We start from the raw sequence: 21,772 nt of genomic DNA, 5'->3' as shown, positions 1-21,772 counted from the left end.
GATAAACCGGCAAAAAGGTCTAGTGCACATTCTTATTCATAGGGGCGTTGGTCTCAGTGATGGATCGATCTGAAGAACACCTTAAAGACCTTCACGTCGGTTCTGCAAAGGTTGTCTGAGTGTGTTCGGATCCGTTGACACGCCCATAAGGGGTTGAAGCGCAGGGCTTTACGGAGCGCACTCGAGACGCGGCGAGATACCGGACAGATTCCTGAGGTGCAATTTAGTCCGAGGTGGAAAAGAAGCAGAAAGGGAAGAATAACGGAATTTTCCCCCTTTTTTCACTCTATTACTCGAGGAGCATATTGAAGGTGAGCTGTGAACACGGTAAGAGAGAATATTAATTTTGCGGCAGGGATGTCATAAACGGGCAGCTGGCTTTGGGATGCAGGAAGGATGCAGGAATTCAAGGGTTAAATTCTGCAGTTTCTGCTTCGTCTGGTACTTTTCCAATTGGATAAAGTTGATGTTTGCTGTTGGAACGCGAATACATAAGGCGCAAGATTCCTCTTTAAAGGTTTAGAAGAGCATTAGGCTTGTTGAAGAAATTTGTGGTCGGTTAACTGCATAGCATAAATGCCTAGTCAGCTCGCGAGTGCACCTAATCCTGTATATCAAATGTTTCCATTAAAATATGCTTTGTGGTGAAATTAGCGAAAATTAAAATGAGAATTAGACTTATTTGTCGTGATGAGCTCGAAAAAGAACAGTTGTACAATAACATTAATATTCTAAATTGTATAGCATGTATAGGCTAATTCTTATTTAAGTCTAATTTTGCCGGTTGATTGCGGTGTATTTCATTTCGTCGTCTGTGCACTAACCCGAACATGTGTGGGCGATCATTCTCATCGTGAGACCGAGAGAAAATTTGTTTGACTGGCAAATAGTTTTATGATTGGGAGGTGATAAGATCATCGGAAGGTTTCTTCTGAAATCGCGGGGAGATGCGGTATATGTCAAGCTTTCGCCGCCCCCGCTGCTCTGTCTTAAAACCTATTCAGATGCTCATCTATACGCCATATTTTTAACCATAATGATGCCCCAAAATGGTGCCTAGGTAGACAGCTCACTAGGTTGTAAGACACAGCCATGATCTCATCGCCTTTCATGTCATAGGCTACATCAGACCATTCTAACTAACGTTACATTATCACCTTTTGAACTAATAGTCTGGTTTAATGCTTTAAAATATATTATGATCCAAGAGTCTGAATGAAATAACATGGAAGTAATTTCCAGATGCCCAGTCATGGTCTCTTAGGAGATGACCTGCTTCCAACATCAATAACCACATATGAAATAGTCATACAGCACCTCTCCAAAGGTTGAGCTTGATTTCCCTGAGCCCCTATTTATCGTTTTTTTATTTCCCTGGTTTACACAGCCTGCTTCTAGCATAATTAACCAATTTATGATATTGCAGTTGAGTTCATATAATCTATCTGCAGCAAGCTTTGATTTGAGCTCTGATTCATTGTTGCATTGCACTCAGGAGAACTGCATCTTAATGTATTTGAGCACCCGGTCTGCATTTCTGCCTCCTTGTTGCCCATGTCTTATATGAGAGGAACTGTGAGGTTGCTGTAAGAGGTGTCATACTGAGAGGGAGGGAGGGAAATGATGTAAGTGGACCAGATGGCACTTTGTCCATATGAAACTAAAAAAGCGCCGACGCATACACATCGGCACTGTCCAGAGATAGAAAAATATATACTTATTTGCTTTTTCCCCATTTTTGCAACTGAATGACAATAAAACGTTCATATGAAATATTCATACGTCTGAGCAGAAGTCTGCTATGAAATCACTGAATGGCCTAAATGCCTCTTCTGTTCTGGATGCTTGCCTTTCTGTCTGGCCTGGCAAAGGTTTTCTTAGGAATCTTGCTTTGTCATTATTTATGAAGTGCCAGCTCATTTCAGACTGTTAATGATTGTGTTTGTCCTGATATTTCCACATTACTGATCACGATACCTATATTTATGATGCCGTCTTTACAATTAATGAATATCATACTACTTAAATTATATATTTAAGTTTAATTGTAAGTATAAAGTACAGTTTGTGTACAAAATATGGGTTTCCACAGTCATTAGAAAATCTGGAAATATCAGGGAATGTTACAATTTTTATATCCTGGGCCCGGCCTGTAAATGTCATGAAAATAATTACCTAAATTAATTATCTTTAAAGATATAATTATCTTTTATTCAAAACGAATAAATAATTCCAATTTATTATATATATATATATATATATATATATATATATATATATATAGGCTGAGTTTAAACATCTGTTATTCACTTTTAAATATCGATCATTATAATTTTGTATTTTTTGTATTATATTTTATTTATGCTTTCATCTTCCAATAAGTCCCTACTCTTCTGTTTAACACCGCATTTAAATCACAGAAAATGCAGAAAAGTTGTGTAAAAATCATGGAATTTCTTTGGGATGTAACATGGATTTTTGTAGAACAAACCAGGCTAACAGATAGATTCAGTCTTATTTCCTCCCGCATTTTTAATGTCTTCAGTCATTATAATCCTGTCCTGATTTAATTATGGAGATAATGATCCATCCAAATGATGTCATGTTTCTCATTCCATGTGCATTCATACAGACAAACTCACACACAGCACTGCATCTAAAAGCATAATTTCTCATGTAATTGCTTGACTAATGTAATTTATTGGTGATGAATCTTAACTGGGAATCTCAATAAGCTTACTGTTCTTACTATTCCTCTGAGATACCAGATCAATGTCAGTTCGATAAGCAATGTACAAAAACAGCCTAGCACTTTTAAGAGGCTCATTCCTCAACACAGCCCGCCCCTTTTAGATCCTTGGACTGATGATCAGAGCTCACACATCTCCCATAAAAGCTGAAAAACATAGATGTATGTCTAACATTAACATAAACGGACTTGTTTTATAGTCACACCCAAGATTTTCAAGTCCACATCAAAGCACTCAATCGACCTGTGTCCATTTGCCAACACTGCCATTTTGATCCTTGTTGTGCTTTTCTATAGCCGGAATTTGAGAGCAATTTTGAGCAATGTACCATGAAACTTAATTACAATGTCAGAGTTAAGAATTGAAATCCTCATTGAATGCAAATGTAATTTTCATTTGTGAATGTTTTCAGAGCCAATATGCAGAATCTGAGACTGCTCGTCTTAAGCGTGCTGTTCTACTCAGGTAAGAAAGAGTCCTTGTGAATCTTTTGAGTGGTTGATGATCTTCTGTATCATAATTATCCCTACACAAGTGTGGAAGTGTTAAGGACAGTGGCTCTGACATGCTAATAGCTATTGTAGTTCTTTAATTACAGTCCTGATCCACAATGCATCTTCTATCTAATGTTCTCAGTTCTGAATGTACCAGGTTGGATGGACTGTGTACTGTACATACATAGATTTTAGTTATGAATATCTGACCACATGACACGTAATATTAAATGTGCCATCTATAATGAATGTATTTAGCATATTTTACGTAACAAAGTGGGTCGTTTTCATACATACGTACTAAATTATGCATTGAGTCATTCTGTCACTGTGTCAATTTAACCAGAGGTCTTTGGCTCAAATATTTTTTTTCTCTAAAGACAAAAAGCCAAAATATTAAATGTCACAGATGTGTATTTGTACTGTAATGGAGTAATCCACTATTTTGTACCTGAGATTTAAAGTCAATTTATGTTTTAAGTCAATGGCAGCAGCATTATTTTATTTTTACACAGAGATTGGTTGGTCTATTAGTAAAATCTGTTGAATATTTGTTGCATTATATGCCAATGGTGACATTTCAAAAATGGGAAAAACCTTGTGTTTTATTTTATTTATTTTTTTCGCACCAAGTTTGTATGCCTGTAACACGAGAATGATTAAAGATCTTAAAATGCTTTTAGATTCTTGTAGTTAACAAACTTTTCTTTTAGTATCTTAATTTTTAATGCCCAATGTAGTTAATTTCCAGAGAAATGGGGATTTCAATGTGTCTTCATGAATAAATTGATAATTTGAAGGTAGCCTACATATTTTCAGTGATCAAAAACTAAATGTGGGTTACTTTGAATTATTGATACTTTTTCTTTTAAAGAGGAATATAGAACAAATAATGTTGAAACTATTTTCTTTCAATCAACATAATTACATAGAACATACTGTATGTGACTGAGTGCCAAAAATATTAATTTTCCCAGGTTTGCATGCCTGTAACTCAAGAAGTATTCAATATATCTCATTCTTATTAAAATTTTCATTTTTAATCTTAATTTTGAATGCCCTGTATGGTTCAATCCCATTGATATGGGGATCTCAATGCAGCTCCATGTTTAAACTGTTGAAGTTTAACCATTATAAATGGTCAAAAACAAAATTTGGTTAAACAACTGATACTTTTGTATGCTACTTTTGTATCATACTGTGTTTAAAGAAGAATGTCTGAAAAAAACAACAACAAATGATGTTGAAACTAGAAATGCATCTCCTTTCCTTCTATCAAAAACAATTTCATACAACATAGCTCTCTTAAAATGCCATCTTCCTAAAATGTTCATAAAATGTTCATTTTGACAATTTTCAGCCATATAGTTTTTCATTTAATATTTTAGCTTGGTCAGATGTGCTCTTTAACTAAATGGCATTTGTCCTAAAAAAAAAAAAAGGTTCCAATAAACCTAAAAACAGTAGACAGACATGCTATATGTCCTGAACAGATGTTTAATCAATGTTTAATTCTTTCATTTAAGATGAAAATCCAAAAGAAAAAAAATGTTAATGTAATTAAATTGAATATTTCATAAATTGAAAATACATTCTCAGTTTCTGTATGATTTCACTATAGCTGATGTCACATTGCTGTTAATGAATGTGTTAATCTAAACACTGATATTTTTTTTTCTTTTTGGATTTTTTAGCATTCTCTGCAACTCTAAAAGGTAATGCAAACACAAGTCACTTTTAATTATTCAAATGATTTATTAAGAAGAAGAAAATAATAGTGTCTATCTTTTTGTTTCTTGTAGGCCAAGAAGCGTCCCAGGCTCTGTTTTTTGGGGAAGACTTCCACATCCCCTTGCCTGCAGGTAAAGCTGACGTGTCGTTCAAGCCTTCGATCGTTCCAGGACGTGAGAAGTCACTGATGAGATCTGGTGAAGTGGTTGATGTTCGTGCCAAACTCAACACTGCTTTGACCCACCTGATCTTGGAAAATGTTGGAGAAAGTGATGAAGGAGTCTACACCATCTCATCTGACCAAACCGCAGGGGATGTTACACGCATCATACTCTATGTTAGAGGTAATGCATAATTTTCATGTCAAAATACCCAAAAAATTTTTACCTCACTTTGAATAACAGCTTGCACACTAAATTGGATGCACGGATTCACATTAGAATAGCTCTGAGTGACTTCCATGATTATAGGAAGTCATGTGGTGAACAGTAAGGGAGGATTAATGACCTCCTGCAGTAATTGTAGCTCTGTCAAGGCACACTGGTTGCCTTCCGTTCTTCTGTACCTAAAGATCCTTCTTTCTCTCTACCCAACTATCTATTTCACCCATTATTAGTGGTGCTGGCTGGCACTTTTCATTAACCCGTCAAGCTCTGAGGGCATTTTTAGAGTTGTTTTTTGTGTGAGTGACACACAAAAAACTAAAGACTATAGCAAGAAGAGTCAAAAGGTAGGTATCGTTTGATGGAACACTTTTTATATTTTTAGAAAATATACGTATGCAGAAAGGTACGAGAGGCTGTGCTGTATCGTAAATAAGTAACGGCTGAAGGGGTTGCAGGCACTCCGCTTCGCGTTGTGCCTAACAACGCCCTTCTGCCGTTACTTATTCATGATACAGCACTTGCCTCGAATACCTTATTGCTTTTATAAAACGGTTAACACACAACAAATATATTAACAAGTATATGGTTTAGTGCAACTTTCATGAAGTAAAATCACGAAAAGCCTTCCTTTGTGTTTATGTAAAACTGAATCCAAATCATTTAAAGTTCAGTAAGCTTTAAAATCAGTAATGAACAGCGATAACTTTTTTTCTTTTAATGGCATTTATCACTGCTGTAAATAAGAACTGTCAAATTCAATTTGTAGTATATTATTTTATCAATTTGTATAATACAAATTGAATTTGACAGTTCTTATTTTATTATTCTTATTTTAAAACAGTTCTTATTTTATAGAATTTTATTATTTAAACACAATAATAATAATTTGCATCCACATCCTATTAAATTTTCATTGCAGCAGTTGCAGCAAATTTTATATAAAACTATTTAAATGGCAGTCTGTGGTGCAGCAGGATTTTGAATTTGGTCCTAAGCCGTTGCTGGGCGCCACAGACAGATGCCGAATGGCGCCTTTTCCTCTGCGCCGTCGACTGACGATAGTGTTACCGATGTTGAAGTTCGCAGGCGGTCTGAGTATGGTGTGCATCACAACGTAATCTTGTTCAGGGTCTTTTATAAAATAATATAAAAAAAATCAGCATATTGGTAGTGTGGCAGGATGAGCAAACGACAGACACAGTCAGGCCTTGGAGAGCCATTTATTAAAGTAAATTGACATAAAATGTCCAAAAATTGGGAAAATAAAGTGTTAAAACAAATGGGGATCTGGTGTCCTCGTTGTGCTAAGGAATCGTGAAGGAAGGGTAGTGAAGAGATGGTATGGGTCCAGGTAAGGGGTCGCACTCGCTTCTCTCTCTCCTTGGTCTGAGCCACGAGGGGGCGGTGGCTTCAGCATTGCGACTTGTCCTCTCTAGTCCCCGACAACAGAGGGGAATAGCGGCCCGTGATCCATCAGCAGCGTTACATATGTTCTTTGCTCAGACCATAGGTCCGGCAACTCACAGCAACTCACTCCCTTCCTGGAAGTTGAGGACACCAGTGTGCATGCACAGGGAAGAGACCGGTCTCTCGACGAGGTTTGGGCCAATCAATTTCCAGTGCCACCATGGCCCCTCCCCTGTCTACACCACTGAGCTAGATGCATTAAAAAGCTGAGATACCCCCGGCGGTACACTTCGGGATTAAGGGGTTAATGGGGTGCAATGTGGCTGTTTTCTTTCAACAACTGGTCGTAAGGAAGAGCTCAGGAAAGGTCAAACTGGACTGTTAATATGAGCTGTTTTATTTTCTATTAATTTTTAAATAAACATTAAATAAGCAATAATGTAACTGAAAAACGAATTCTGCAAATACTGCAGAATAATACTGAAAATACTGCTGAGTTTAGTCTAAATTAAGCTGTCCCTCAGCAGATGCTACATAGTTTGTTTGTTTTACAAAATTTGCACTCGTTTCTTGTTGTATAATTGTTTCTTACTATAACGTGGGTTCATCTCTTGACACATGCAGGCAACAGGAGTTGAGAAAGTGGAATGAAATTACGTGTCTTCTCAGCATACTGGATATTAAGGGTTTACATTATTAACAGGCTATTGAAAACTGGATTTGCAAATTTAATCATTAAAATGTGTTTTACTACAATTATTTGAATGCCAATTCAATAGGTAATAATAAAATAATGTATGATTTTGTTGGATACAGTTGAGGACGTCTTACTGTCTACTTCTGATATGGGACAGGGCATAATATAGACTTTATAGGGAACAGAGATTTGATCTGTTTAGAACTAGCAGTTACATGTTCAATGTTATCTTAGTTAATAGTTTATCTAATAGTTCTTACAACATATTTTTGACCTGCAATTTTATTCTTCTTAGACAATGTAAAAATCTCATGGATTCCTTTTCTTTTTTCTTTTTCAGATTGCTTTAATGAGGACATTGTTTATTATGGATCAGATTTTCATGTTTCGCTCAATGATATCTCAGACACGGTGCGTGTGGGCTTTCGTCACAGCTCAGTGGAGGCAAATCAGACTTTACTACCGGCTATGGAACTGATGAATGGAGCACCCAAGGAGAATTACCAGGGCCGCATCAATATCACCCCTCAAAAGTTCACTCTGCTTGCCGTTACAGGGGCTGATGAAGGTAGTTACACCTTCAGCGATTCCATTGGGAAAGTTGTGAAGAAGATCTGCTTGAATGTTAAAGGTGAGAGCAGGAAGCACATTTTCAGGGGTTCATGACATGACACTATTGTTGAAATAACATTTAAGTAACATTTTAATAATATATGAGTAGCTATAGAAAACATTTTGAAGGAGAAATGGAATAGGATAATAAAGTAAAGTCTGCCAGTCCCTAAAATTAACACTGAGAAGGTGAATAAGACCACAATGTGAAGCGAAAGGGTACCTGTATCATCCTGAACGGATTTATTTTGTTCTAATAAATGAATAGCTGTTCATTTTACCGCACATTACATGGCTATAAATAAATGGAAATATTGATTTGCGGTGAAAATATTTGATTATGAGAAAACGAAGAGGCCGCAGAGTGATATGAGATATTTGAAACTAGTCCAGAAGATTGTTTCCCGGGAACAATAGTCAAATAAAAGGTTTAGTGGTCATTATACAAAAACTGCAACTGACCAATCAGAATCAGGTATCCTGAGAGGCATAAAAACTGAGGTGTGAAATATAAGACTGGAGGTTGTTTTTATGTAATATACAGTGCTAAAAATAAAGCTTCTGAAAGTTTTTTTTTTTTGTAGTGATGCTATAGAAGAAGCACTTTTTTCCACTATTCTTCATGAAACAATTGATGCCAAAAAAATAACTTTTATTTTTAAGAGTGGTGAGAACTCTTCGGGTTCAAAGAAAGGATATTAGGCGAAGTACAAAGACATGAAGAAAGATAGGTGGAATGGAGTCTGCCATTGTCTGCAGCATTTATTACCTAAATAATTTATGCTTTCTCCTCCCTAGCGATTATTTTTCTTCTTTCTTCACTTTCATGACATCATCTTAGAAAATAGCTGAACATCCTGGCTTTAGTAACAGCTTTCTTTCTTTCTGTCCTTCGTTTTTTCTTTCTTCCAGCACATCAGGTTTTTGAAACCCTTACAAACGGTGGCACTCTGAAAGTAAACCTGCACTTAGATAGTTCCTTAGCTCGCCTGGTGTACACAAAGAAGTCTGATAACCATAAGTATTTGATTATGGAGAATGGAGAGCTCATACTGCCTCCTAACCTGGATCTCGAAGGTCGCCTCTCTTTGGAGAATTCCATGTTTCTTCTGACAGATGTGAAGGCCAGTGATGCCGGAGTTTTCAGTGTGACTGACCTTCAGGGATTCCTGGTGTCTGATGTCCACCTGGAGATGGAAGGTGAGGAGATGCAAGATGACAAAGGGAAATTAAAAGAACATGGGCTACGTTTCCCAAAAGCATTGTATGTCTAAGTTAATCGTAGAACAATTGCCACCAATGGTCTCCATGATCAACTTTGGCTTACGATGCTTTTGGAAAACTCAGGCCAGTTAATTTAATTTTCATGCTTTGCAGCTAATGGTGTATCTCTTTCTCTCTCAGCATTCACGCTTCCTAAACTCTACATTGCCATCATCGCTTTGGTAGCATTATTGGTGTTGCTGCTTTTGGTGTGCTTGGTGTCATGTTTGGTGAAGATACGCAGACGTGCAGCAAAGGCCAGAGCCATTGAGGAGAAAGCCCACAATGCAGGGAAAGTGGAGGGAGAGACCTTCAGGAAGGTATTTACCACCTATCTTATCACCAATGTAAGCACCAAGGACAAAAAAAGATACAAAAATACATTGGATACAAAATATCAAACCAAGTGGCATTTCCAAACAAATGAGTCTTATTTAAGTTTTTATTTGGATGTATTTGTACCCAACACTTTTGAAAAGAGAAAAGGGTCAAAGCGAAGCAAAAAAATCTCAGATTTTTCTGTAAATATTGTTGGGAACAAAAGTTTCATTAAAAACAAAATACATGTTATTACTTTTTATTTAGCTGAATAATCAATTCATATGTTGATTTCCTCAAAAAGTCTACAGACTGTGGCTCTGACACTATCAAAACCTGACCAGCTCAACAGAGCAACATTAGATCAACCAATGACGTAATTTGGAGGGTGGAGCTCTCTGTTAGACCGACCAATGAAAAAGGACACACCAAAACTTTGAAAATAAATAAATAATAGATATGTAAAGTACAAACATTTGCTTTGTTTTACATTCTCTTCAACATGAAATGAATAAGAAAAAGTGTTTGTCTTTCTGTGTTTATATAATGGCGTATATTATCAGCCCTTTGCTCATATTTCTGCAGGTTGTGAAAGATGCCTGTACCCGTCAGAATGAGGAAGCCCCGGCCCTGTCACAGAAAGAAGACATCACTGAGAAATCACAGAGCACAGAGGTCAGCATTAAGGTGAGCACCAGGAAGCTGAAAGACATTTTAGTCATTTGATCTATCTTTATATCTAAACCCTTAGCATTTGCTTAGTATAAAATGCTGAATTATGTTTAATGTTGTTGAAATGCTTTTAGAATGCTAAGTTCTGAGTATGTTCTTCAGGGTTTGGAGGTGTCTACTAAAGAGCCAAGCCTACAAGAGAGGAACATGGAGACCAGTGACTCTGGAGTGGGCTTTAATACCACTGGGCTCCCACTTGATAGTGACACCGATGCCCCAACAATAGCCATTGCAGATTCTGATGTATTGAGTTCCTCTGCTGCCCCTGACGTCAAAGCCATTCCCAACCAAATTCCAGAGCCAAAGACTGCCTCCTCACCTCCAAAACCAGCACCAACTTCCGATCTAAAACCAGCACCTGTGGCCAAGACGACGGCTCCTCCACCACCTTCGCCTGAACCTAAACCACCAGTAACTCCATCGCCTGAACCTAAACCTGCTGCTACACCTGAACCCAAACCTCCTGTTACACCTGAACCAAAAATTACCATCTCATCACCACCTGAAACAAAACAGACCTTAAGCCCAGAACCCAAGCAACCCGTGACACCTGATCCGAAACCAACAAGTCCAGTACCTGAGGCCACATCAACTGATGTTAAACCAATTCCAAGTCCAACCCCTGAATCTCCAAAAGCATTAATGCCAACTCCTGATGCGAAACCAGCCATTACTCCAGATGCCAAACCAGCAGTTTCACCCACTCCTGAACTCATACCTGCTAAAGTTGGCACTCCTGAACAGAAACCCGCCGTAAGCCCCACACCTGATCCCAAGACTCCGGATCCTAAACCGGTTTCTCCGATCCCTGAGCCTAAACCACCAGTCTCACCGATTCTCGACTCAAAACCAACTACAAATGGTACACCCGAATCCAAGGAGCCAAGTGCACCTTTATCTCCTGGCCTGGATGTGAAGGGCACTACCCCTCCAAAAACCCCTGAAACTGAGAAAAGCTCAGTCAAAACTCCCGAGCTCATCTCCAGTGGAGGCCTAGACTCGGCTTCTCCCAATGACAGTGCACCACCTGCAAGCACTGATGGAGCTGCCACCAACTGAGATAAAAACCCTAGCCTAGTTCCTGCCTCCCCCTGTATTAACCACCACAGACAATCTAGACACTTGACTTAAAGAAAAGCTAAAAGACTTCCTAAGGGGGGTGGGTTCCTCAGTCTTTTGAGTCTCACTTTTAATATGATTAACAAGCATCAATGGAAAGATCCATTGTAAATCCACTCAGTTTACTAATATTTAATCACCCCATAGAAGGGTTCGAATACAGAGATAAAGCACTTCAGACCTTACACCGTTGGCTGATTTAATACAAAATGAAGGAGACGATCTGGGGTATTCCACGAAAGTGTACAAAGACAAATCTTCCATCACAGAAATAATACATCACTGCATGAAGATATTGAGAAAATAAACTCTATCATCAGTTCTGTAATCCAAAAAAACTGTGGTTGAATTTGGAGAAACCCACAGAAGGGCATGGGACATTAATCATTTTCATTTCTGCTCCATTTTGACAAGGCGGAGAATCTAAATTGCAGGACTGATACTGAGAAAGTGGTGAGCCAACCATCTGCTTTCCGAGGACTGGAAAGATTGAAAAACCATGTCACTTCGATGCATGCAAGTCGACATGTCCTTTTGACAAAAGGGAATGAACGAGGAAAAGCCAAAAAATAAACCTTCACAGACTACTCTGTACCTGAACTCAGTCTAACCTAGGACTCTAGTCTCACAGATGTTCTTGTCCAGAGATGTGACGGTGCACATTTCCTATTCATCTAGTAACAAAAGTATTGCTATTGAAGTCTCTTTCAGTTATTTCTGTAAGCAAGAACTTCAGACAATGGTCAAAGGCAACAGTATATGTGAAAATATACAAATTTGGTTCTTTGAGTGAATCATGTTGAGATTGATAGATTGTTTCCATCATTAGCAAGTGTTCTGGAGTATTGTGCTTAGAATTAGTTGACCCTACTAATAGTGCTATTTTAGCATATGATTCCTAAAAGGAAATATGCAAATCAGGTAATGATGCAAACACACCCCAAAAATATGCACTGTGTGCAGATTCCCATTTTCCTGCCTGGAACTTAGCCTCGGTTGTGGAGGATGCAGCAGACTACTGCAATAAGCCAACATGCTTTTACTGGCACCTTACAGCATTACTCCCAAACTGTTGACCAAACTCTTGAATTGGCTAAAAATTTGATCAATTGCTCCCATGTTCGAAAATGAATGGAAAATGTACCCAGACATTAAATTCTGTACTGCCCACTTTCCACAGACGATAATAGCGCAATGGTAAATAGTGCTGCTGACTCTGAATCTATAATGACCCTAAATTACATAAATTAGTTTGTTTGTGTTGAAAAGAATGACAGTGATTGCAGGTGGTTAGTGAATAAGACTTTTTTTTATAACAAGTGGCACAAGCAGTGAATTAGCCCAAGAACAACGTGTATGGTTAAATTCGCTGATTTTTGTTTGGGTTAGGGTTAGCAAGTGGACGTGGTTCATAGGAAGATCTAGATTGTTTATGTTCCTTCTGGTTAATCTAAAAGGTTCCACAAGTAATTTTGAATTCATAGTTATATAATTGAAGGACTCACATATCAGTTTACATATATTCCAGGTGCCTCCGGTGGAGCCTGAACACCACTGCCTGTTAATGTTGTATCCGTCAAGGAACCTGCTCCTACCACACTATCTATGGGAGCTCATGTTAAATCGCAGTGAGTAGCGGATGGTAGCTAATATATGTATTAAGAACTTAAAGCATGGGCAGGTTTGACAAGCTGGAGGTTTGTGGGTAGATTTTCAAACTGAAGATGATTACTACCTCACATTTAATCCTGACTAAACTACTAAACCACTAACTAAACAACATTGTAACGTACGTCGACATTTAAAAAAAAAAAAGATGTAGTTATTTTGGCAAAGCACAAGGTTTGAAATACAATCAAAGGTTTACAAATCTCAATTTGGCAATGCCTTTGAACCTTCAAAAATGGCCTTGTTTTTTCTCAGCCATCAACAGCTGTTTTAATATCAGTGAAAGGAAATGACACTTGAAGCCAATATAGTCTTAGTGTCGCATCTCATCATGTAAATATCACAAACCCTAGATGTTATAACCCTTATGTGCACTGTAGCATTCAAAATGATATATTCCATGACAAAGCAGACCAAACCGACCATTTTGTGACTAAATGGATACACATTACGTAAATCTGACACTGAATAGATTATGAGCACATCTATGTTAAAGATGCACTCAGTCATTTTTGTTTGTTGCGCTAGCCGACAGTGTTCTTGAACTTACACTAACACTTGGTGGGTTGGAGGAAGAGTAATGGAAATTCAATAGTTTTAGGTTTAGATTAATCAAGGCTGACTGCAAACAGAGCACAGTGGTATACTGCAGTTTGCAGTCAGCCTTGATTCATTTATACTACAATTGAACGTGTTTGTTAATAGGTGGGCCTCTAAAATAAAATGAGTAGTAGGCATCTCTGCTAGTTATTTCAACGTAGCAGCACCCATGAGGTGGCCCACTCCATGTAAAGTTAAACTCAAAACTACTATTCATTTTTTTTTTAACAAGCCAATTTTATGTCCACCTTAAAAGTTAACCACCTCACTCTGTTTGGAGAGAGAAAGAGAGCCGGTATTGAAGTAAGAACATCTAAGCAATATAGAAATGTGCAGATATTTATCAGCTTTTATATAATGAAAAACCTATGAAAGTAGTGTAGCATAACTGTCATGCTTCCATCGGCTAATGCCACTGGCTGTTAAACGTCACATACCCTTACATTCATCTCCAGCAAATGATGTCACAGTTAAGTGCATCCCGGTAATGCACATCACACAGGTTTCCAGGCAAAATCAATATTACCGGTATTATGGTCACTCTCTGAATCATCACAGTGTCTTTAAGCAGAAGACCATACTTAAGATATTCGTTACCCTGCAGGACACTGCCACTGATAATAGTCTTGTATCATGACATGATTACTGTCTGTTTTTGTATTTTGTGTGTTGTGCGTTGATGCTTGTGTTGTATGTATGGTATTTATGATGAGAGATTTTAGATGTTATTCCCAATTGGCAACATCAGGAGGCCTGTCTGTGTTTGTACACGTGCATGTGAGTATGTTTGTGTGTGTCAGTGTGTTAGCAACAATCTCCTCCATTGGATAGCTGTCATTTCAATGCAATTAGCAATGTCCCCTTTCGCCCCGACTGGCTGGTAATTGCTGTTCCTTTTTAAGTGGTATTAAATGCAGAAGCAATTTAAAGAAGAGCACAGTGTGAGATTTATATCAGAATGGACTCCATGCTGTTTAGTGGGACCTGATTATATCTCTTCTGATAACAAGGTAGCCATGTACTAAAGGTCATTTTGATTGAATTGAAGCTCAAGACGACGCCAACGGAATAGTAATTTAATTAATATAGAGCTTTTCCCTTGCTCAAGGTGCTTTACAAAATACAGATCCTAAAGTAACGATGCATTGTCACTGCAGTCTGTCATTGCATGATGTAATTACTCTCCCATAGTGTCTTTCAGTGCTATTGTGGTCATGCATATTTAGGAGGTAGTGTGTAGACGTCTAAAAGAAGTACTCTGATCTTCATGTATCGCATGGCTCTGCAGGTCTCTAATTGGACAATTCCATTGTGTAAAATATCCCTTCCATGGATGTCACTGAAACTGTTGCATTGTATGTTTCACTTGTTTCTTACATTAAACCTGATTGGTCGATGACATTCTAAAGGGCATTAAAGGGGTTGTTCATTTGAAAAAGAAAATTCTCCGATTGTTTACCCGCCTTCATGCTAATCTAAAGCTGTATGCCTGTCTTTTTTTTTTTCAAAATATTTTTTGTCCATCTATTTTAAGTCTGTAGAGTAAAGAGTTGTTTTGGACCCCATTGACGTTCATAATATGGACAGAAATATTCTTCAAACTATCTTCTTTTGTGACCCATAGAAGAAAGTCATACAGGTTTGGAATGACATGCAGGAGAGCAAACTAAAGAATTTTCATTTTTTGAATGAACTATGCCTTTAAGTAAATACCCAAAATTCAATGGGTGTGGAATTATCTCTCAAGAGTGAGAAGAATGAGTGGTGAGAATGTACAGAGCATGAGTATCCTTGAGTGTTGTGCATTCTCCCAGTGAACTCAATGTGCAGTTGTGTCCCACTGGTGCATGGGAGGTTTCTGCCTCTCTTTTTCTCTCCTTATTCCACCTGAGTGATGCTCTACATTTTATCGTTTCTCATTCTTCCTTTTTGCACAACACAAACATTTTGTAAAGAAGAAATACTTCCTTTATTTCATGCCTAGAAATAATAATAAATGATTTTAAAATGTTTTTCAGAGTTGTTGCGTTATTTTTCCTCCTCACACCTGTGACACAGCAGTTATAAAGCACTGCACACATCACTCTGATATGGTTCTCCTGAGACTGTGAGACATTTGCAAAAAAAAAGTAAGTGGAAGAAGAAGGGCTTTCTGCCCTTGCAGTCAATCACACTCAAAGTCACTCAACTGTCTCTCTAGAGCTTTCTCTTCCCTTCTCCTTTGGCCTGTCACTATCAGGGTGCCCTCTTCTTTTTTTTTTCTTTTCCGTCCCTCCAACAGCACATAGTTTCCAAAGTAGTTCCCGTGCATGGCTGAATGCAACAGATGTCTGGCTTATTTATAGACTGGTAATGGTAAACAGTTACTATTAATAGTCTGTCACCTGACACAGATATAATTCCATTTTCATTATTTTTGCATTGCTTTCCATTTTATTGTGCCAGAAAATTGACTACTGTAAACAATACATGCACAAAGATGATTTGCACACAGTTTGCATGATAACGTGCACATATTTTATTAATAAAGTGTGTACAAATACATCAAAATTTTGTCATTATTTACTCACCCTAATGAAATTCCAAACTTCATCCATTCTCTAAGCCAATTGTCATATGTAAAGTCACTGGGATGCTGGAGCCTCCTCAGCATTATGGACCACCCTAAACAGATGGTCAGTCCATCACAGTGCTAACACACACATTTAAACTTATTTCACGTAATCTGCCTTTGAGGGGAAACCAAAATACCAAGCGTCACAGGAAGAACATGCAAACTCCATACAGAAAGGCATCCTTGGGCTTAGGATTTGAAACAGAGACCTTCTTGCTGTGAGAATCTTGCTATCATTCATATCATATCATTGCTATCATTGTATTTCTAGGCAGTCTCCAATTAAAGTACTAAGCTCTAACCAAACCGCAACACTGGTTAGCTTCTGAGATTAGATAATCATGGTTATATTGTTATAATGCATTGATATTGTGACAGCAGCCTGTCAAGCTTAAAAAAAGGACAAAAACCCCTATACATGTTGTCCATATGTCTGTGTCTCTCAAACCACATAAAGTGCCAATGATGCAGGCTGGACATCAATAAAAGGCTTTCATTGGTTTTCAAGGATCTCCAACATCATGATGTCAAACCATATTTGCATTCCGTTTTGGAACAAGTAAATAATGACATAATTAACAACTGCAGTCATTCAATCCCATAATGCACGCAATGGCTTGCCACTACAGAATATTCATGCACTGTGAGCATCATGCCAAATGAATTCCTGCCAATCAACAGAACATTATTTTAATTAATTGTCCGAATTCACTCTCTCATGGCACTGTTTATTGTATCAGTTTATACAAAACAACACAGCAAAAACTGCTCTAGATATACAAGCTGAGTGGTGACCAGAATTCAGATTTCAAACTGTCAGCAGTAAAGGTGGAAAAACAAACATCTATCTCCTATGTCAAACCCTCAGAGTGATGGATGGAAGATGGAAAGAGGAGCGCAGTTCTTTCCTTCATCTGAGTCACATGGGTTGTAGAATGGATAGAGCGGCAAATGAACAGTGCCCATGTAGAAGGAGAAGAGTGGCGTCATGGTGACAGCGTTGTAGAAAGACACTTCCTCATTTTCACAGTCCAGGAATACACCGATGCGGATGGGGAGGGCATACAAGAGCACCTGTGTGGGCTTTGGGTGGGTGCAGGCCGTGATTGAGCCATTTTTCAGAGACAGCGTCCACAGTCCATTTAACGTGGAGGAAGAGTCCATTTCCCCACGGTTCACGTCTGCTCTGGCCACCCCCACTCGCCAGGCGGTCTTGCCCTTCACCTCTACCTCCCAGTAATGACTGCCATTGGTGAAGCCTTCTGAGCCCATCACGCAATAGTAGTAGTGGAAGCGCTTCGGGTTCCTGTCCTCTGGGTTCTCCTTGGGCAGCACCTTGTCCTCACTGAAAATCACTGACGTCCCCTCAGCAGATAAGGTCAAGAGGGGATGTGCCGTTTCAGGGTCAAAAGTCAACGGGGATATGTCTGTGTATGAAGATGAATTATAGAGTATAACAGAATTCAGAATAGTAATCAGTGATGTGTACAATTAACATATAATGTAACACACATTGTATCTATTAGCATAAAGTGGTGGTGTTTCGTTTGTGAATGATTCAGTGTTTTGAACACTGTCTTCGATGAACTGACTTTTTGTCCTTTGAAGCGTGTGAATGCTTTCCAACTTTCAAAGACTGACTATATCATAGCTTTCGAGCATTTTAAAGGAGCGTTTAAATGGATAAACCTACTAAACAAGTCAGTGATTTCTGAACAAGGCTTGAATGAACACTCTGGCTGCTTCTGAAATTGCATACTTCCCTAGTAGGCTAAAAACAGCATGTGACAATTGCATCCGAATTCAGTTACTCATAAAAGAGTAAGCTACTTCCGATGAGATACTCAACTGTATGTTGGACACTTTACTATCCCATGAAGCCACAGGAGAGGATTTGAGAATGGTAGTATCATGCATCATGACAAAACTGACGATGGTCACATGACAGCGACAACATGGCGAATGTAGTAGCCTATGCTCGGATCACATTTGTAGCCTACTGCACACATTCATTTTTATATAGAACTTACCTTTTTAGTGTTTACAAAGTAACTAGGCTACTTATTAAAAATAACCTGCTTCAGAGAGTGTCCGATTTTGGACATATCCAATTTTTAATGAATCACCTGAATAAATTATATTAATATCAATCATAAAACAAAAACTCACCTGCCGCCACCTGCTGGCGATGTAAATACTATAGTCACTAAAGTAATAGTTAAAAGATTCGATTCACTGGGATGAATCAAAATTTCCACCACTTTAATGAGATGTTTCGCTTTTGAGTAAGCAATAAAATAATGTAATATTATTAAATATTTAGTACTTGGGTAAAGTGCTGTTTTCATGTGTTTCCAGATCCGATACTGTATGGGCCCCACAAACTGACCAGAGAGGAGTTCGCAGTCTATTGGGGCAGGCCGAATGAAATTCACCTCACATCTAATAAATAAGGACAGATAAACAAGAAAGAAGGTAGATGAGGACCAGTTTGAAAAAAAATGAGAAAACTAACAACAATGAATAATGCTATGTTATTTAGAATAATATAAATAGAAAAGACACTTGCCTTTTCAGAAGCTCTTTGATTTCCTAAATAGGTAAAAGAATATAGTGCTTAGAGTATGAACCTGCAGATTCAAAGCCTGCCTGAATACAGCAGTCAGCACTTCAGATTCCTCACTCTTTCAATCATGTGATTGTTTGGGCACTTGATCTGAACAGTGCCAAATGGCTTCTATGTTCTGTGGGTGTCTATTGCACTGCATGAACTAAAGTTCTATGAAAGTAAATATGTGATGTGGTAAATCTAGATGATGTCAAAACACCAAACAACTTGCATCTTTCACTGCTTATAGGCTGTCAGTTCATGCAATTTAAAATGGAAATCCACCTTCAGAAGTTTGGGACTGTCATCCTCCCGCAGTTTGCAATTCAGTGTCTCGATGGCTTTCTCTAGATCTCTACCCTGCATGCCAATCTTTTTCTCTCTCTCTTTTAAGATCTTCACTCGTCTCTCCCTTTCCTTCTTCAGTCGTTCCAGGTCCGTCTCCTCCTCCTCATCTAGGAAACGATGGAGGTTTTGAAACTCTGCTCGGATTTCACGCTCTATCTCTTCAAATCTGTTCTGTGAGAGACAGTAAATGAGACATTAATGACTCAGAGGAAGAGAGACTAATAACTTAGCTTTGGGAAAATGAGCAGGCTGACAGTAATTTATTGAAGTTAGTACTCAAATTTAATACCAGAAATTGTCAAATTCTCAAAATGGGGTCCTGGTACCATGGGGTTGCAGAAAGTTTTTACAGTGTAAACAGTTCTTTATACATGAATATATATGTAACTTTTTTAGAAGAGGTGAGTTTATTATGATAATGATTTTCTCACAGGCCTACTTAAATATTTTAGAGTTTTCTTTCCATGCGTCAGTCAGTGTATTCTAGGAAAGACTATTAATACTCATTCAGTCACACATATGTATTACAAAAGTAAATCAATCCGTACCTCGACCCCCACAGCGTCCACAAAGGCGTCTTTCTCAGCTTCGTAACATTCATCAATTTCATGTTTAATTTTTTTAATCGCCTGAATAAGCTTCTCCTGAAACACAAAGCCACTTTGTAGTGTAACAAGCTCATTCAGTAAATACAATATTTAGATTGATTCAGTTTGTGCATTAACTCAAAATGTAATTACTTCTTTAACAACATATTTTCTTTTTATTCTTTTCAGAGAGTCCAAAATAACAAGTTTAAGCACGTTTAAACCTCCAGAAATAAAAACAATCCACACTGTGTGTTTCACCTACCACATACTAAGGTAACATTTTATTCTTACCTTTTGGGCGGCAAGGAGGGAGTTGCTAAAGTTATTGTTTGTGTCCTTCATGTGATTTGTGTGCATTCCAGTTTTCCTTGTCAGAACAAAGCAGACAGAGCTCTGGGATCTCATATGTGTGTGAGAGAGGGGTTAAATCAAACTGAGTGATAGGTGTGTGTTAGAGTTTTAGAGAGAGAGAGAGAGAGAGAGAGAGAGAGAGAGAGAGAGAGAGAGAGAGAGAGAGAGAGAGAGAGAGAGAGAGAGGTATGACAAAGGCAATATGAGGGTAATATATCAAAGGAGGGCCACAGACTGATTGGTCAGAGACCGGAGGTGACCAGAACATGACCAACTAAATTTGCACGGAGCTATGTAAGCTAAAAATATGTGTAGTTAATATCTTTAATGGCTTGAGGCATAATTTGACTTCACATAATAGAATATCTACTCAGGGGAAGAAAAGCAGAGGGAGGTATTGTGGGGTCCACAGCTGTCTCGCTGCACAGCATGAGCAATTTATGGAAGTGAGGGAAGAGATTTTCTATTTCTGTCTGCAACAAGAGCCAAAGTCAGAGAACAGAGGCAGACTATTACAGGCAGCAAGATAGAGAGAATGGCTATTGGGGGGCTTATGTTTCATGCTAAGGGGTCTGACACAACGGTATTTTGTATGTGTAGCACAAAAGATATATAATATGCAGACAACGTGAGTGTGTGCCTGTGTTGTATGTGCAAACAGAGGGAGATTATCTTTCATAAAGAGCAGTCTGTCTGACAAAGATTTTTCAAATATTTCTGTGAAATAGTTGAGGGGTGAATGACAAGAAAAAAAATCTTTTGTGGTGAAAAAAAATGTCTTGTCGTCACCCCCCCTCCCCCCCCCATCTCTCTCTGTGTGTGTGTGTGTGTGTGTGTGTGTGTGTGTGTGTGTGTGTGTGTGTGTGTGAACACTCACTGCTCAACCAAGGCAATGTATTATTCATGGACTCGTCCTGAGTGTGTGACTGCTGAGGCTAAGATGCAGACTCAGTAAAAGGGAAGAGTGCAATCATTTTAAATGCACAGTCTACATATTTAAGACACTTCAAAATTATCCAATTTTAGAACTTCATGATACTGAGCAGTGGCTCTCTGATTATTTTGAGACCAAGGGCCTGAAGAGATTTGCTCATGGTACTAAAATGATGAAAAAAGCTGTTGTCATATTTGTATTGGACTAAGAGAAACTATTGTCAATATCTTAAATTGAATACAATACAGTTTTTTTAAATAATAAAATGATAATACTAATAAAAGTACTAAAATAACTTTGTATTTCGATAAAATCAATATTACTGGGAAAGAAAAAAAGCAAGTGATGTTAGATACCTCCTGATTATTATCGCATTTTACCGTTTTATTTTACGTTATATTTTTATATCACAACTTATTTTGAATCATTTTTGGATGCATAATGAGGTCCCCTACTGGACAACAATAAAATTAGTTACATTTGTTTTAATCAAATTCGATGCATGAAATTAATTCATTTTAATGCGTTTATATTATTAATGGGAATTATA

At 38.0% G+C, this 21,772-nt stretch overlaps 2 protein-coding genes across 3 annotated transcripts; one reads left to right on the top strand and one right to left on the bottom strand.

Moving 5' to 3' along the window:
- The first annotated feature begins 62 nt into the window (after positions 1 to 62).
- Positions 63 to 15,789, top strand: LOC120484314 (uncharacterized). Of its 2 annotated transcripts, XR_016145720.1 has the most exons (10): positions 63 to 311; positions 3,163 to 3,215; positions 4,939 to 4,959; positions 5,047 to 5,319; positions 7,806 to 8,096; positions 8,990 to 9,277; positions 9,482 to 9,660; positions 10,244 to 10,345; positions 10,493 to 13,778; positions 13,841 to 15,789. XR_016145720.1 is itself a non-coding variant. In XM_039679415.2 (9 exons), the coding sequence occupies exons 2-9, from the start codon at positions 3,170 to 3,172 to the stop codon at positions 11,447 to 11,449; spliced, it is 2,157 nt and encodes a 718-aa protein (XP_039535349.2). In that variant the 5' UTR covers positions 63 to 311; positions 3,163 to 3,169; the 3' UTR covers positions 11,450 to 15,789. The 2 variants fall into 2 exon arrangements, 1 of the variants encoding a protein (XP_039535349.2); XM_039679415.2 differs by having other exon boundaries at positions 10,493 to 15,789.
- A 1,316-nt stretch (positions 15,790 to 17,105) lies between these two features.
- Positions 17,106 to 20,342, bottom strand: LOC120484600 (zinc-binding protein A33). Its single transcript, XM_039679879.2, has 6 exons — positions 20,229 to 20,342; positions 19,896 to 19,991; positions 19,285 to 19,518; positions 18,961 to 18,983; positions 18,718 to 18,833; positions 17,106 to 17,818 (listed from the first exon to the last, which is right to left on the bottom strand). The coding sequence occupies exons 1-6, from the start codon at positions 20,340 to 20,342 to the stop codon at positions 17,256 to 17,258; spliced, it is 1,146 nt and encodes a 381-aa protein (XP_039535813.2). The 3' UTR covers positions 17,106 to 17,255.
- Positions 20,343 to 21,772: the final 1,430 nt, after the last annotated feature.

Source organism: Pimephales promelas, chromosome 12 (assembly GCF_988280905.1).
Source record: "Pimephales promelas chromosome 12, fPimPro1.hap1.1, whole genome shotgun sequence".
Taxonomy (NCBI): domain Eukaryota; kingdom Metazoa; phylum Chordata; class Actinopteri; order Cypriniformes; family Leuciscidae; genus Pimephales; species Pimephales promelas.
This window is presented reverse-complemented; position numbering and strand designations above follow the sequence as displayed.